Genomic DNA, 19044 nt, shown 5'->3' with positions numbered 1-19044 from the left:
AGATCTAAATTTGTTTTTAAGTGCCAAAGAATTTTTTCCTGTTTATAATTATACATTAAATTTCTGAAGATAGGTAAATCATATTCTTATCCTAGTTTTATGGAATTGTTTCCCCATACTTTCCAATAGATTCTGAAAGGTCTGAATCTCAGAATTAAGTCTGGAGAGACAGTAGCCTTGGTTGGCCCCAACGGCAGTGGGAAGAGTACAGCAGTCCAACTTCTGCAGAGGTTATATGATCCTGATGACGGCTTTGTAAGTGCACCTAGCAAGGTCACACGCAGTCCACACGATGAGATTTGGAAATTCCACCTATTACAGAGAGCTTACAGCTGTGTCAACTTTTAATTTTTAACAGTGGAACTGGGAGATAAACCATATTGTTTTCTTTCCTGAATATTCATTCATTCAACAAATATTTATTGAGCACCTACAAAGTGCCAGACGTTTTTCTAGGTGCTGGGAATACATTGGTGAACAAAGCATAAAAACCTCTCTTCCCTCATTAAGTTTACATGCTAATAAGTAGAGACAGACAATAAGTAAAATAAGTAAATTATGTAATATGTTAGAAGATAATAAATGCTATAGAGAAAAATAAAATAGTAATTTGTAGTATGCAGAACTTATCAAGAATTTCAGTTTCTCAAAACATCCCAAAAGAATAATATCTGTAGAAAATACTCTCTCATTTTTTTCTGTCATTCGTATGTTGCACTTAACGTTCTCACCCTTGTAAACAGCATAGAGAACAAGACTATGATAGTCACAGAAGCATAATTCTTAATGCTTCTATTCAGTTTTTCAACTGTTATTTTTAAAAGAAAATCTACTCTTCTAAAACTTAAATTTGACTTCTTAAGTCTTCATTTGGAGTATACTAGACTCATGTATCCATGCTAATATTGAATAAATAAATTACTGGATTAGCATTCCTTACATAAAGCAGTTACATAGAATACCCATGCCCAGGCAGAATACCAGTTGGTGTGAAATACCACAGTTATAATTATACCTTGGCTTCTGTCATTGGAATATGTTGGGATAATAGGTAATGGCACTATCTATGGAGAAGACAATGTTCATTTAATATTATTTATAGCAGTGAATAGAATGCACTTTTACCTTTTGCAGAGGAGTGGGCTGTTGAAGGGAAGGAAGGACGTTTCCTAGGAAAAAATGCAAAGGTCACATCAGTCTTAAAATAACAAAACTTCAGTTTTTTACATGTGTTTACATGGTAATATTTGTGGCTCTTAGAGTATATATCCTCATAATACCTAATTTGTGGATCGTAGAGTAAAGATATTCAGGTAGTTTGGCCAAATTTTAAGTCATTTTTTTTAGGTTTTATTAATTCCCAACTACCAGAAAAAGTCTATTGGCATTATACATGCTATAAATATTTTATCAAAATATAGTCAGTCATTGTTTCCTGAAATAACCTACTTCTCAGCTTATGTTCTGGAGTAGTAAAAAGGGCTCTAACCCAGTGCAGTGAAAGGCATCACAACGTGATTCATTCCTTTGGATTCACAGATCACGGTGGATGGTAACGACATCAGAACTTTAAATGTGCAGCATTATCGAGAACATTTTGGAGTGGTCAGCCAAGAGCCTGTTTTGTTTGGGACCACCATTAATAACAATATTAGATATGGACGAGATGGCGTGACTGATGAAGACATTGAGAAAGCTGCAAAGGAAGCAAATGCTTATGATTTTATAATGGAGTTCCCCATGGTAAGTACACTATGTAGCCTATATCCTTAGCTTAAGTGTAAAGCACTGAAATATTCCAAAATAAGTTAAATAACAATAACATCTACAGAGTAGGGGGAGTGTGATTAATTTTTGCATTGTCCTAGGTGACACATCTGAAAATGAGAGAGCGTGGTAACAACCAAAAGAAGAAATACATCCTTGAAAGGTCCAATTTTTAACCTGTTTAGTTCTTACTGGTTCACACTTCAAATGGAAAAGAAAAAAATAAGGGATATGTTAAAATATAACGAAGAAATATGAAAGCAAATCATCAGTACAAGCTGAGGGATAGCATGTATCTGGAAAACTGTTGGTTTGCAACGCCATCTTGTGGCTAAGATTGGGAATGTCACACACAGTGTTCAGATCGGTTCTGTGATTAAGGCAAAGGAAAAATACCATTGACTTTAGAAGTACATGGAACTAATATTGGACAAGACATGTGAAATGATAGTTGGAAAGAGATACAGTAAACTATAATTTTGGGTATTAGGACATATAGAATCCTAATGGGTATTTAAAATTGATAGAGAGCTCTAAAAATATTTCTATTTCTCAAAGTATTTGTTCATCAGCATCTTCTGAAATTGTTGTGGGGAGCACCTCGTGAAATATGAAAGGATGAGATTTGAAATTAAAAACACAAATAAAATTCCAACATCCCAGAAGGCAACCATAACAAAAACAGTTTGTTTTAATGGATATATTTTACAAACTACACTCCATAGGTCATAATAATTTTGTTCTTTCTTTTGTTTATTTCATAAAAACTTGTGTTTGCCATTCATTACCACCTATCCCCGTTATTTACGGTCATAATTAGGACAGAAAACATTAAAGGCTGGAGGTCATTCTTTGCCGTGTGGTTTGGGAAAACACAGACTTCCTTTCTTTGACCTTGCGACTTTTAGTGACTTCCTTTCCTCAAAACACCAACGATCTTCAGTTTCCCACCTGGAATTAGAAAGTTTTCTGGTGCCTCTTAAGTCATTCCCTATAAGTTATGACTTGCTTTTACTAAAAGTCCAATATTTACACAAAAATGTCCCTTGCTGTAAATCTAATAGTAAATCCTAAAGATATAATCCAAAGAACAAATTAAAGATGCTGGGTTATTTTGATAGAAACTAAATTCCACAGCCATGGTTAACCAGGGAAATAAGAATAAGCATAATAATAAATAAATGTTACAGAAGTGGTTAATTCGTATAGGTGAAAATTTAGGGAAAGCTATACTCAGAAATAAATACCATTACTCCTTCTATGATATACACATATTTTTGAATTAATATATTAGGATTAACTGATACTTGCTAGCCTTTTCCCATAAACAGCCATAAAACTGGCCAAAATATATGAGACAGGACAATTGTTTCCAAGCACTGGATAAGAGGTAGCACAAAACTGTGATTCCTGAGAGAAAGGAAACTCATTAAGACAGTCCATGAATTTTCAGCATGCTTCCTGGGAACAAATTTCTGACCATATCTCTGTAAAATGGAATCCAGAGAGAACATGGCAGTCCTACTGAGCTAAAGGCAGAGATAGAATTTCAGGGCAGCTTAAGCAACTGGAGAGGCAAAATGAGAGAGCTGTGGACATGAGGTAGGGGGCAGAAGTCCATGTAGGCAACCCTTGGGAATCCTTCTCTTAGGATAAGATTACACGTGGCTTACCAGCGAGCAGCTGCTACAAAACCGAGGGTAGAGCAGAGATACTAGAAGTCAAGCAGTATAGTGGAGATGTTGAAAACACAACCCAGCCAGAGTGGAGAGGTCACATTAACACCATTTTTAATACCTCAGGCATATAGCTGAGACACCAAAAAAAGTCACACCTTAGGGGTAAAGACCACACCTTAGAGTAAGGCTGACTCTAGACCTGCTCTAACAAATCCTAAAACTAAGCCATGACAATATCCCTAAAGGAGATAGAACTTGGATGTTGGGTCCTGCCAAGTTTTGAGACTTTCTATAGATTCACCCCAACAAAGCATAAAATCAAGATTACCTAGTTCAAGATGATCAGTCAATATTTGAATTGCCTATGAGGATAAAAATCAAAATTTTCTTCAGAAGAAAACAGATTTCAGAGTCTCTTCAACATATCATGCACAGAATTCAGTATATATTCTACAATACCTAGATGTGCAAAGAAACAGGGAACTATGATCCATAGGCAAAAAAACAAACAAACAAAAAAACAACTAAATGTTTATGCACTTAAGAAAAACTTCAAAATGCAAGAAGAAAAACTGGTACATCTGAAAGGAGAAAGAGACAAATCCACATTTTTAGCTGAAGGCTTTAGTACTTGATAGAACAAGCAGGCAAAAAATCACTAAGGATATAGATGACCTGAACAATACTATCAACCAACTAGATCTAACTGATATTTATAGAACACTCCACCCAATAACAGCAGAAAACATTTCTCTCAAGTGCACATGGACTGTTCACTGAGCTAAACAATATTCCTTTTTTTTTTTTAACATCTTTATTGGAGTATAATTGCTTTACAATGGTGTGTTAGTTTCTGCTTTATAACAAAGTGAATCAACTATACATATACATATATCCCCATATCTCCTCCCTCTTGCGTCTCCCTCCCACCCTCCCTATCCCATCCCTCTAGGTAGACACAAAGCACTGAGCTGATCTCCCTGTGCTATGCGGCTGCTTCCCACTAGCTATCAATTTTACCACTGGAAGAAAAAACTTATAATTTCAAAGGAAACATGTAAAGTATGTTCTTGGGCCATAATAGAATTAAAATGTAGAAATCGATAACAGAAATATATCTGGAAAATCCACAAATATTTGAAAATTAAAGAACCTACTTCTAAATAACCTATGGCTCAAAGAGGAAGTTTCGAGGAAAATTAAAAACTATTTTGAAGTAAATAAAAATGAAAATGCAAGATATCAGTATTTGTGGAATACAGTTGATCCTTGAACAACATGAGTTTGAACTGTATGTGTTCACTTATATATGGATTCTTTTTTCAATAAATACATACTGTAGTACTACACGACCCACAGCTGGTTGAATTCAAGGATGTGGACACAGAGGACCAACTGTAAAGTTATACTTGGTTTTTGACTGCACGGGGGTTGGTGCCCCTAACACCTACATTGTTCAAGTGTCAACGTACAGTTAAAGCACTGCTTTAAGAGAAACTTACAGCATTATGTGCTTACTTTAGAAAAGAAAAAGATCTAAAATCTGTAAACTAAGTTTCCACCTTGAGAAACTAGAATAAGAAGAGCAAATCAAACCCAAAGCAAGTAGAAGAGAAATAATAAAGACTAGAGCAGAAATCAGTGAAATCAAAAACAGAAAAACATTAGAAACAGTCAGTCATTAAAACCAAAAGCCGTTTCCTTAAAAGATCAATAAAATCAGTAAAACTGTAGGAAGCCTGATGAAGAAACAAAAAAGAGAGCAGAAATTACCAATATCGGGGATCAAAGAAGGTACATCACTATTAATCCCAAAGACATTAAAAGGTTAATACAGGAATACTATGAACAAAGATATGCCTGTAAATTTGCTAACTTATATGAAGTTCTATTCCTTGAAAGACACAAACTACCAAGACTCACTCAAAGAGAAGCAGATAGATAACTTTAGTGAGACCTATAACTATGAAAAAAATAAACTAGATCTCTAAACAGTAGCAACAACTAGAAATAAAATTAAAATTAAAAGTGGCATACACAATAGCATCAAAAAATATAAAGTAGAATAATGAAAGATCTGTAAATCTTATATGTAAAAAAGACAGAACACTGCTGAGAGAAATTAGAGAATACCTAAATAGAGAGGAGCTTCAAGATGGCGGAAGAGTAAGATGCGGAGATCACCTTCCTCTCCACAAATACATCAGAAATACATCTACATGTGGAACAGCTCCTACAGAACACCTACTGAATGCTGGCAGAAGACCTCAGACTTCCCAAAAGGCAAGAAACTCCCCACATACCTGGGTAGGGCAAAAGAAAAAACAGAGACAAAAGAACAGGGACGGGACCTGCACCTGTGGGAGGAAGCTGTGAAGGAGGAAAGGTTTCCACACACTAGGAAGCACCTTCGCAGGCAGAGACTGCGGGTGGCAGAGGGGGGAAGCTTCAGAGCCACGGAGGAGAGTGCAGCAACAGGGGTGCAGAGGGCAAAGCGGAGAGGTTCCCGCACAGAGGACTGGTGCTGACCTGCCCTCACCAGCCCGAGAGGCTTGTCTGCTCACCCGCCGGGACGGGCGGGGGCTGGGAGCTGAGGCTCGGGCTTCGGTCAGATGGCAGGGAGAGGACTGGGGTTGGCGGGGTAAACACAGCCTGAAGGAGGCTAGTGCACCACGGCTAGCCGGGAGGGAGTCCGGGAAAACATCTGGAGCTGCTCAAGAGACAAGAGACTTTTTCATGCCTCTTTGTTTCCTGGTGCGCGAGGGGAGGGGCTTCAGAGCGCCGCTTAAAGGAGCTCCAGAGACAGGCGCGAGCCGCAGCTATCAGCGCGGACCCCAGAGATGGGCATGAGACACTAAGGCTGCTGCTGCCGCCACCAAGAAGGCTGTGTGCAAGCACAGGTCACTCTCCACACCTCCCCTCCTGGAAGCCTGTGCAGCCCGCCACTGCCAGGGTCCTGTGATCCAGGGACAACTTCCCCGGGGAATGCACGGCACGCCTCAGGCTGCTGCAACATCACGCCGGCCTCTGCCGCTGCAGGCTCACCCTGCACAAAGTACCCCTCCCTCCCCACGGCCTGAGTGAGCCAGAGCCCCCAAAGCAGCTGCTCCTTTAACCCCGTCCTGTCTGACCGAAGAACAGATGCCCTCAGGCGACCTACATGCAGAAGCAGGTCCAAATCCAAAGCTGAACCCGGGGAGCTGTGCAAACAAAGAAGAGAAAGGGAAATCTCTCCGAGCAGCCTCAGGAGCAGCGGATTAAATCTCCGCAATCAACTTGATGTACCTGCATCTGTGGAATACCTGAATAGAAAATGAATCATCCCAAATTGAGGAGGGGGACTTTGGGAGCAAAGATATATATATTTTTTCCCTTTTGCTCTTTTTGTGAGTGTGTAAATGTATGTTTCTGTGTGTGATTTTGTCTGTACAGCTTTGCTTTTAACATTGGTCCTAGAGTTCGGCCTGTCCGTTTTTTTTTTTTTTTTTTTTTACTTTTTAAAATTTTTTCCTTAAGAATTATTTTTTATTTTAATAACTTTATTTTATTTTATTTTACTTTATTTTATTTTATCTTCTTTCCTTCTTTCTTTCTATTTTTTCTCCCTTTTATTCTGATCCGTGTGGATGAAAGGCTCTTGGTGCTCCAGCCAGGCATCAGGGCTGTGCCTCTGAGGTGGGAGAGCCAAGTTCAGGACACTGGTCCACAATAGACATCCCAGCTCCACGTAATATCAAACAGTGAAAATCTCCCAGAGATCTCCATCTCAATGCCAATACCCAGCTCCACTCAACGACCAGCAAGCTACAGTGCAGGACACCCTATGCCAAACAACTAGCAAGACAGGAACACACCCCATCCATTAGTAGAGAGGCTGCCTAAAATCATAATAAGGCCACAGACACCCCAAAACACACCACCAGACGTGGACCTGCCTACCAGAAAGACAAGATCCAGCCTTATCCACCAGAACACAGGCACTAGTCCCCTCCACCAGGAAGCCTACAGAACCCACTGAACCAACCTTAGCCACTGGGGACAGACACCAAAAACAATGGGAACTACAAACCTGCAGCCTGCGAAAAGGAGACCCCAAACACAGTAAGTTAAGCAAAATGAGAAGACAGAAAAACACACTGCAGATGAAGGAGCAAGGCAAAAACCCACCAGACCTAACAAATGAAGAGGAAATAGGCAGTCTACCTGAAAAAGAATTCAGAATAATGATAGTAAAGATGATCCAAAATCTTGGAAATAGAATAGAGAAAATACAAGAAACGTTTAACAAGGACCTAGAAGAACTAAAGAGCAAACAAACAATGATGAACAGCACAATAAATGAAATTAAAAATTCTCTAGAAGGAATCAATAGCAGAATAACTGAGGCAGAAGAACAGATAAGTGACCTGGATTATAAAATAGTGGAAATAACTACCAGAGAGCAGAATAAAGAAAAAAGAATGAAAAGAACTGAGGACAGTCTCAGAGACCTCTGGGACAACATTAAGTACACCAACATTCGAATTATAGGGGTCCCAGAAGAAGAAGAGAAAAAGAAAGGGACTGAGAAAATATTTGAAGAGATTATAGTTGAAAACTTCCCTAATATGGGAAAGGAAAGAGTTAATCAAGTCCAGGAAGCTCAGAGAGTCCCATACAGGATAAATCCAAGGAGAAACATGCCAAGACACATATTAATCAAACTATCAAAAATTAAAGACAAAGAAAAAGTATTAAAAGCAGCAAGGGAAAAACAACAAATAACACACAAGGGAATCCCCATAAGGTTAACAGCTGATCTTTCAGCAGAAACTCCGCAGGCCACAAGGGAGTGGCAGGACATATTTAAACTGATGAAGAAGAAAAACCTACAACCAAGATTACTCTAGCCAGCAAGGATCTCATTCAGATTTGATGGAAAAATTAAAAGCTTTACAGACAAGCAAAAGCTAAGAGAATTCAACACCACCAAACCAGCTTTACAACAAATGCTAAAGGAACTTCTCTAGGCAGGAAACACAAGAGAAGGAAAAAACCTACAATAACAAACCCAAAACAATTAAGAAAATGGGTAATAGGAAGATACATATCGATAATTACCTTAAATGTAAATGGATTCAATGCTCCAACCAAGACATAGACTGGCTGAATAGATACAAAAACAAGACCCGTATATATGCTGTCTACAAGAGACCCACTTCAGACCTAAGGACACATACAGACTGAAAGTGAGGGGATGGAAAAAGATATTCCATGCAAATGGAAATCAAAGGAAAGCTGGAGTAGCAATTCTCATATCAGACAAAATAGACTTTAAAATAAAGACTATTACAAGAGACAAAGAGGGACACTACATAATGATCAAGGGATCAATCCAAGAAGAAGATATAACAATTGTAAATATTTATGCACCCAGCATAGGAACACCTCAATACATAAGGCAAGTACTAACAGCCATAAAAGGGGAAATCGACAGTAACACAATCATAGTAGGGGACTTTAACACCCCACTTTCACCAACGGTCAGATCATCCAAAATGAAAATAAATAAGGAAACACAAGCTTTAAATGATACATTAAACAAGATGGACTTAATTGATATTTATAGGACATTCCATCCAAAAATAACAGAATACACATTGTTCTCAAGTGCTCATGGAACATTCTCCAGGATAGATCATATCTTGGGTCAGAAATCAAACCTTGGTAAATTTAGGAAAATTGAAATTGTATCAAGTACCTCTTCTGACCACAACACTATGAGACTAGTTATCAATTACAGGAAAAAATCTGTAAAAAATACAAACACATGGAGGCTAAACAATACACTACTTAATAACCAAGAGATCATGGAAGAAATCAAAGAGGCAATCAAAAAATACCTAGAAACAAAAGACAATGAAAACATGACGACCCAAAACCTATGGGATGCAGCAAAAGCAGTTCTAAGAGGGAAGTTTATAGCATTACGATCCTACCTCAAGAAACAAGAAACATCTCAAATAAACAACCTAACCTTACACCTAAAGCAATTAGAGAAAGAAGAACAAAAAAACCCCAAAGTTAGCAGAAGGAAAGAAATCATAAAGATCAGATCAACAATAAATGAAAAAGAAATGAAGGAAATGATAGAAAAGATCAATAAAACTAAAAGCTGGTTCTTTTAGAAGATAAACAAAATTGATAAACCATTAGCCAGATTCATCAAGAAAAAAAGGGAGAAGACTCAAATCAGTAGAATTAGAAATGAAAAGGGAGAAGTAACAACTGACACTGCAGAAATACAAAGGATCATGAGAGATTACTACAAGAAACTGTATGCCAATAAAATGGACAACCTGGAAGAAATGGACAAATTCTTAGAAATGCACAACCTCCCAAGACTGAACCAGGAAGAAATAGAAAATAGGAGCAGACCAATCACAAGCACTGAAATTGAAACTGTGATTAAAAATCTTCCAACAAACAAAAGCCCAGGACCAGATGGCTTCACAGGCAAATTCCATCAAACATTTAGAGAACAGCTAACATCTATCCTTCTCAAACTCTTCCAAAATATAGCAGAGGGAGGAACACTGCCAAACTCATTCTACGAGGCCACCATCACCCTGATACCAAAACCAGACAAAGATGTCACAAAGAAAGAAAACTACAGGCCAATATCACTGATGAACATAGATGCTAAAATCCTCAACAAAATACTAGCAAACAGAATGCAACAGCACATTAAAAGGATCATACAACATCATCAAGCGGGGTTTATCCCAGGAATGCAAAGATTCTTCAATATATGCAAATCAATCAATGTGATACACCATATTAACAAACTGAAGGAGAAAAACCACATGATCATCTCAATCGATGCAGAGAAAGCTTTCGACAAAATTCAACAACCATGTATGATGAAAACCCTGCAGAAGGTACGCATAGAGGGAACTTTCCTCAACATAATAAAGGCCATATATGACAAACCCACAGCCAACATTGTCCTCAATGGTGAAAAACTGAAATCATTTCCACTAAGATCAGGAACAAGACAAGGTTGCCCACTCTCACCACTATTATTCAACATAGTTTTGGAAGTTTTAGCCACAGCAATCAGAGAAGAAAAAGAAATAAAAGGAATCCAAATCGGAAAAGAAGCAGTAAAGCTGTCACTGTTTGCAGATGACATGATACTATACATAGAAAATCCTAAAGATGCTACCAGAAAACTACTAGAGCTAATCAATGAATTTGGTAAAGTAGCAGGATACAAAATTAATGCACAGAAATCTCTAACATTCCTATACACTAATGATGAAAAATCTGAAAGTGAAATTAAGAAAACACTCCCATTTACGATTGCAACAAAAAGAATAAAATATCTAGGAATAAACCTACCTAAGGAGACAAAAGACCTGTATGCAGAAAATTATAAGACACTGATGAAAGAAATTAAAGATGATACAAATAGATGGAGAGATATACCATGTTCCTGGTTTGGAAGAATCAACATTGTGAAAATGACTCTACTACCCAAAGCAATCTACAGATTCAATGCAATCCCTATCAAACTACCACTGGCAAAGCTACAATAATCAAGACAGTATGGTACTGGCACAAAAACAGAAATATAGGTCAATGGAACAGGATAGATAGCCCAGAGATAAATCCATGCACATATGGTCACCTTATCTTTGATAAAGGAGGCAAGAATTTACAGTGGAGAAAAGACAGCCTCTTCAATAAGTGGTGCTGGGAAAACCGGACAGGTACATGTAAAAGTATGAAATTAGAACACTCCCTAACACCATACACAAAAATAAACTCAAAATGGATTAAAGACCTAAATGAAAGGCCACACACTGTCAAACTCTTAGGGGAAAACATAGGCAGAACACTCTGTGACATAAATCACAGCAAGATCCTTTTTGACCCACCTCCTAGAGAAATGGAAATAAAAACACAAATAAACAAATGGGACCTAATGAAACTTAAAAGCTTTTGCACAGCAAGGAAACCATAAACAAGATGAAAAGACAATCCTCATAATGGGAGAAAATATTTGCAAATGAAGCAACTGACAAAGGATTAATCTCCAAAATTTACAAGCAGCTCATGCAGCTCAATATCAAAAAACAAACAACCCAATCCAAAAATGGGCAGAAGGCCTAAATAGACATTTCTCCAAAGAAGATATACAGATTGCCAACAAACACATGAAAGAATGCTCAACATCATTAATCATTAAAGAAATGCAAACCAAACCTACAATGAGATATCATCTCACACCGGTCAAAATGACCATCATCAAAAAATCTACAAACAATAAATGCTGGAGAGGGTGTGGATAAAAAGGAACCCTCTTGCACTGTTGGTGGGAATGTAATTTGACACAGCCACTACGGATAACAGTATGGAGGTTCCTTAAGAAACTAAAAATAGAACTACCATACGACCCAGCAATCCCACTACGGGGCATATACCCTGAGAAAACCATAATTCAAAAAGAGTCATGTACCAAAATGTTCATTGCAGCTCTATTTACAATAGCCAGGACATGGAAGCAACCTAAGTGTCCATCAACAGATGAATGGATAAAGAAGATGTGGCACATATATACAATGCAATATTACTCTGCCATAAAAAGAAACGAAATTGAGTTATTTGTAGTGAGGTGAATGGACCTAGAGTCTGTCATACAGAGTGAAGTAAGTCAGAAAGAGAAAAACAAATACCGTATGCTAACACATATATATGGAATCGAAGAAGAAGAAAAAAAAAGATCATGAAGAAACTATCGGCAAGACGGGAATAAAGACACAGACCTACTAGGGAATGGACTTGAGGATATGGGGAGGGGGAAGGGTAAGTTGTGACAAAGTGAGAGAGTGGCATGGACACATATACACTACCAAACTTAAAATAGATAGCTAGTGGGAAGCAGCCGCATAGCATAGGGAGAGCAGCTGGGTGCTTTGTGACCACCTAGAGGAGTGGGATAGGGAGGGTTGGAGGGAGGGAGACGCAAGAAGGAAGAGATATGGGAACATATGTATATGTATAACTGATTCACTTTGTTATATAACAGAAACTAACACACCAGTGTAAAGCAATTATACTCCAATAAAGATGTTAAAAAATAAAAAAAATAAAGAATACCTAAATAAATAGGATTTACCTTATTCGTTGATTTAGAGATTGAATATTTTTAAAGGTATGGATTCTCCCCAAATCAATCTATAAATTTAATGCTATTTCAATCAAAATCCCAGCAGTCTTTTTTCATGTGCAGAAATCAACATGCTGATTACAAAATTTATTTGGAAATTTAAAGGACCAAGAATAGCCAAAACAATTTTGATAAAAGAACAACAAAGCTGGAAGACCTACAATAGCTAATTTTAAGACAGCAATTAAGACAGTGGTAATGACATAATAATGGACTTGTAGGTCAGTGGAACACAATAGAGAGTCTAGAAATAGACCTACACATACCTAGTCAATTGATTTTTGACAAGGTCAGTGTAATTCAATGGGAGAAAGGAAAGTCATTTCAACAAATGGTGTTGGAAAAATTGGATATCCATATGGGAAAAAAAAAAAAAAAGAAATATGGCCCTTACCTCATAATATATACACATATAATTTGCCATGAATCTTAGACCAAATGTAAAAGCTTAAACCATAAAACTTCAGAAATAAAAACTTAGGAAAAAATCTTTGTGACCTTGAGGTAGGCAAAAATTTCTGGGAAAAGCACTTACTATTTAAAAAAATGATAAACTGGGCTTTATTGAAATTAAAACGTTTTAAAAGACACCATTTAGAAAATAAAAAGGCAAGACAGAGTGAAAGAAAATATTCAATACACAGATCTGACAAAGGATGTGCACCCAGAATATATAAAGAACTTTGCAAAATGGTAATTAGACCAAAAAATAAAATAAAATAAAAAATGGACAAAAACTTGAACAGACATTTCACCAAAAAATAATCAAATGAGAAAATATACATGAAAAATATTCAACATTACTAGTCACCAGGGAAATCCTAAGTAAAACCACAAAGAGATACCATTTCACATTCAATAGAATGGCCAGAATTAAAAGGAATAACAATTATAACTTCTCGTTAGGATATAAAGCAATTGGATCTCTCTTTCTTTCTGAATAAAGTGAAATTGGTACAATCATTTTAGAAAGAAATTTGACAGTTTACTATAATGTTAAACATAACACTTATGACTCAGCATTCTATTCCTACATATTTTTCCAAAAGAAATGAAAATATGACTACAAGAATATCATGTACATGAATGTTCATAACAGCTTTATTCATAATATTCAAAAATTGGAAATAACCCAAATGTTCATCAGCAGCTGAATGTATAAACAAATTGTGATTTATGTAGGGTTGCCAGATGAAATACAGAATTTTCAGTAAAATTTGAATCTCAGATAAACAATAATTTTTAGTATGAGTATATCCCAAGTACTGTATGAAATATACTAAAAAAGTATTCCATTGTTTACCTGAAAATCAAAATTAACTGAGCTCCATGGTTCTTGGTGTGTTTTTGTTTTTGCTAAATCTGGCAACCCAAGATAGATGCACATTGTGAATAAACAGGAGTGAATTACTGATACACACAACATGGATGAATCTCAAAAATATTATGCTAGATAAAAGAAAACAGACCAAAAAAGTACACAATGCAATTATATCAAGGCTGCAGGATACAAGATTAATATACAAAAGTCACTTTTCTATATAACAACAGTGAACAAGAAGAATTGGACATTAAAAACACAATACTATTTATATTAGGACTCCAAGAAATGAAATACTTAGGTATAAATCTAACAAGATACGTACAAGATTTATATAAAGAAAACTACAAAACTCTGATAAATAAAATCAAAGAATTAAATAAATGGAGAGAGAGTCTGTATTGATGGAAAGGAAGACTCAATATTGTCAAGACGTCAGTTCTTCCAACTTGATCTATAGATTCTATGCAATCTCAATCGAAATCCCAGCAAGTTATTGTGTGGATATCAACAAACTGATTCTAAAGTTTACGTGGAGAGGTAAAAGACCAAGAATAGCCAACACGATGTTGAAGAAGAACAAAGTTAAAAGACTACATTATCCAACTTCCCAAGACTTATTATAAAGCTACAGTAATCAAGGCAGTACAGTATTGGTGAAAGAAATACAAATAGATCAATTCAACAGAGTCCAGATATAGACCCATATAAATATAGTCAACTAATCTATGACAAAGGAGCAATAGCAATACAATAGAGAAATGATAGTCTTTTTAACAAACAAATGGTGTGGGAACAACTGGACATCCACAAGTAAAAAAATTAATCTAGACACAGACCTTACAGCTTTCACAAAAATTAACTCAAAATGGATCATAGACCTTAATATAAAATGCAAAACTATAAAACTCCTAGAATTTAACATAGGAGAAAATCTAGAATGATTTGGGTATGGCAATGGTTTTTTAGATACAACACCAAAGGCACAAACCATGAAGGAGGTTATTGATAAGCTGAACTTCATTAAAATTGAAAACTTCTGCTCTGAAGAAGACAATGTCTAAAGAATGAGAAGATAAGCCACAGACTGGGAGAAAACATTTGCAAAAGACACATCTAATAAAGGATTGTTATCCAAAAAGTATATAAAGAACTCCTAAAATTCAACAATAAGCAAATAAGCAACCCAATTTAAAAACAGGCCAAAGACTTTAAAAAACACCTCACCAAAGAAGATATACAGATGGCAAATAAGCATGTAAAAAGATGCTTCACATCATACATCATCCGGGAAATGCAAATTAAAACAACAGTGAGAAAGTATTACACTCCTATTAGAATAGCCAAAATCCAGAACACTGACACCAAATGCTGGCGAGGGTGTAGAGCAGAAGAAACTCTTATTCATTGCTGGTGGGCACAGCCATTTTGGAAGATGGTTTGGCAGTTTCTTACAAAACTAAACATGTTCTTCCCATATCATCCAGCAGTCATCCTCCTTGGTATTTACCGAAAGGAGTTGAAAACTTATGTCCACACAAAAACCTGCACAAAGATGTTCATAGCAGCTTTATTCATAATTGCCAAAGCTTGGAAGCAACGAAAATGTCCTTCAGTATGTGAACAGATAAATAAGTTTTGATATATCCAGGCAGTGGAATATTATTCAGCACTAAAAGGAAATGAGATATCAAGCCATGAAAAGATATGGAAAAACCTTAAATGCATATTCCTAAGTGAAAGAAACCAGTCTGAAAAGGCTACATACTGTTTGACCCCAACTATATTAACATTCTTGAAAAGGCAAAACTGAGGAGACAGTTGAAAGGTTAGTGGTTGCCAGGGGCTGGTAAGGGAGATGGAAGGATGAATAGGGAGAGCACAGAGAGTTTTTACGACAGTGAAAATACTGTATGTTACTATAATGATGAATACATGTCATTTTATGTTTGTCTAACTTAGAATGTACAGCACCAAGAGTGAATCATAATGTAAACTATGGACTCTGGATGATTATGATGTGTCAGTGTAGGTTCATCACTTGTAACAAATGCACCACTCTGGTGAGGGATGTTGATAATGGAGGAGGCTATGCATGTTTGGGGGCAGGATGGCTTATGGGAAATCTCTGCACCTTCCTCTCAATTTTGCTGTGAACCTTCAAAACTGCTCTAAAAAAGTGCCTTAAAAAATACACACTGTATGATTCTATTTATATGCAGTTCTAGAACTAATGAAATTAATTTATAGTGATAAAAATCAAATCAGTAGTATCCTGAGGCAAGGTGTGGGTTTTGACTGGAAAGGGTCATCCGGAACCTTTCTAGGGTGATGGAAATGTTCTATATCTTTTTTCAGGTGGTAACAACATGGGTACACTCATTTGTCAGAACTCATAGAACTGTTCTTTTAAAATGTGTGCATTTTATTGTGAATAAATTATTCCTCAATAAGGTTTATATATATATATTTAATGTGAAGGTCAGACTCTAGAAATTAAAAGTTTAGAAATAGTATTTAAATGTAAATCCTCGAAGAAATGAACTTTGGACTGGGGACTTGACCCAATAGAATATTACTAATTATACTTCATTAGTTCTAGAAATTACCTCCAACCTCAGATATCTAACAATATCTACTTTGTTAAAGATGCATATACCAAAAAGTAAAGAAGGCCTAAAAGGTCTCCCAAGATTGAAAAAAGTTTTGAGGAAGAAGTTTTTGCAGTAATCTTTTCATACTTTTTTTCAGAATATAAAGGAAGGAAATTATGGATAATATATTAAATCACTAATAAACATTTCAAATAATAGTTAAGTATTTGTACTACAGTGTTTCTTTTAAAGATACCAGTGCATTCTAAAAATGTCTTTAAAACTTTGAAAATTGGTTCAAATTATTATTAATCTTCCTTAAAATCCTTGATTATCCTATGTTCTCATATCTTTTAGTCCTAGCCAAATTTTTCTTAGGGCTTCTCTTCACTACACTCTTTTAAAATAGTTGTTTGTTTTTACAAAGAACAAATCATAAGTCAATATCAGCCAGGCTGAAGTAGAGATTAAGCTGTCATTAAAACACAACTGTGATTGCCATTTACTTTTCTAATCATCTGACCATGCTGCCTTCTGTTTCTGTTTTCTTTCCTATTTTTCATTAGAAATTTAATACCTTGGTAGGGGAAAAAGGAGCTCAAATGAGTGGAGGATAGAAACAGAGAATCGTGATTGCTCGAGCTTTAGTTTGAAACCCGAAGATTCTGATCTTAGATGAGGCTACTTCTGCCCTAGATACAGAAAGCGAATCAGTGGTTCAAGCTGCACTGGAAAAGGTAAGTGAGAAGATTCATTTATTATTTTCATATTCCTGGTTTAGCATTATTTTTAAATACAAGAAAGTATGGCTCCATAGCGGATTATTTATTAATTTCAGAGCCCTCCTTAAGGTACAGATGCAGTGATTTGGAGGAAAGAAGAAGATGCTATACTTAGTGTTAAAAATATATATGAGGCTCATATCCAAGCAATCATCCCATATATACCTCCATTCCAACAGGTCTGCACTTTCCACCTCCCCAGAGTAATTCCACACCCCTACCACTATCACAATTATAATCGCATCCACCCTTTGTCTCTTCCATATACACCCATGGGATTTTCTTCTCTGGCCATTTTTTCCTCTTTGGGCAACCCCAGAGTACTCATTTTAACTTAATTTCACTTCAAGTGGAGAAGCATACAGTGTGGTTTGCCTTGACCTTGAACCATCCTCCTTCAACAGCCCTGGGGCCCTCACACTGGCTTCCTGCTCTTTGCAAGCTGTTGCACATGCTTCATGGCCACAATGCAGAATTGGCCCTTTACCACATTGCACTGCATCAGGGAGGGTAGTTAGTGGTGGTGATATGAAAAACCACAGAATACTTTTTTCAGTGGCCAAACACTCTTTCAAATCATAACCTTCAAACTCTTCAGAAGGCTTAATGGAACTTTTTACTTTGTGCTTGTCTGAAAATGGGTTGTGTTTTTCTCTCTAAGAAAATTACAGGCTTTTCTTTTTAAACACTGATTTTGTGTGACCAGAAATGGATACTGGCAGCCAGAGTGCCCACTGCTTATTAAAAAATCTGTTAGTTACTATTATCAACTTGCAGATCAGATTTTATAAGTTTTTACCGTTGTTTCCATCTCACATGATGAGAGTGCCACATGTTGCTCATGATATTTCTTATTTTCATAAAATAAGTAAGTGATATGAAAATCCATGTTCATTGTGGACACTTTGCCAATTTGGTTCATTTTGGTGAAGAAGAAACGATGATTCCCTCAAAATCATGTCTCATACTTTATTCATTTTTTTTATACTTAGTAACTAAGACAGGGCTCTATTTATAGAATACACTCAAATTGTGTTTATTAATGGTGATGTTTAGTTATTACTTAGGGCTTGAATGTACTGGAAAATGATTACACTTAAGCATCTCAAATCACAGTTTTTCTAGTTTTATTGAGATATAATTGATATACATATATAAGATTTTTTTAAAATACTGTAATAGGCTGTGAAGTTGTTTAGAGGTTAAATGTTGTACCCATTGTCTTTTCATCCAATTTGTTAATCACTTCAGGCAATCAAAACTTGTTCAGACTTTTAAAATAAACAGTTGCTTAGTGACATGATAAACTAATAAATATTTTTTTCCTACTGGTTGAAATGAAATCTATATCATAAGTGAAAAGAGAAGAATACAAAATGTTTGTAAACTATTATTCCAAGTATATATATATATTTTTTTTAAACAGAACTTATTTATTTATTTATTTATTTATTTATTTATTTATTTATTTATTTATTTATTTATTTATTTTTGGCTGTGTTGGGTCTTCGTTTCTGTGCGAGGGCTTTCTCTAGTTGCGGCAAGTGGGGGCCACTCTTCATCGCGGTGCGCGGGCCTCTCACTATCGCCGCCTCTCCTGTTGCGGAGCACAAGCTCCAGACGCGCAGGCTCAGTAATTGTGGCTCACGGGCCCAGCTGCTCCGCGGCATGTGGGATCTTCCCAGAC

General features: G+C 36.4%; 1 protein-coding gene across 1 annotated transcript in view; it reads left to right on the top strand.

Moving 5' to 3' along the window:
• Positions 1-19044, top strand: part of ABCB5 (ATP binding cassette subfamily B member 5) — a 118855-nt gene that overhangs the window by 21619 nt on the left and 78192 nt on the right. The window contains 5 exon segments of the mRNA XM_082473920.1: positions 130-255; positions 1540-1743; positions 17142-17189; positions 17193-17225; positions 17229-17437. Coding sequence (XP_082330046.1) covers positions 130-255; positions 1540-1743; positions 17142-17189; positions 17193-17225; positions 17229-17437 — 620 coding nt within the window.

Source organism: Balaenoptera physalus, assembly GCF_965194825.1.
Source record: "Balaenoptera physalus genome assembly, chromosome: 8".
Taxonomy (NCBI): domain Eukaryota; kingdom Metazoa; phylum Chordata; class Mammalia; order Artiodactyla; family Balaenopteridae; genus Balaenoptera; species Balaenoptera physalus.
Note: the sequence above shows the minus strand (reverse complement) of the source record. Positions and strands in the feature narration are given on the sequence as shown.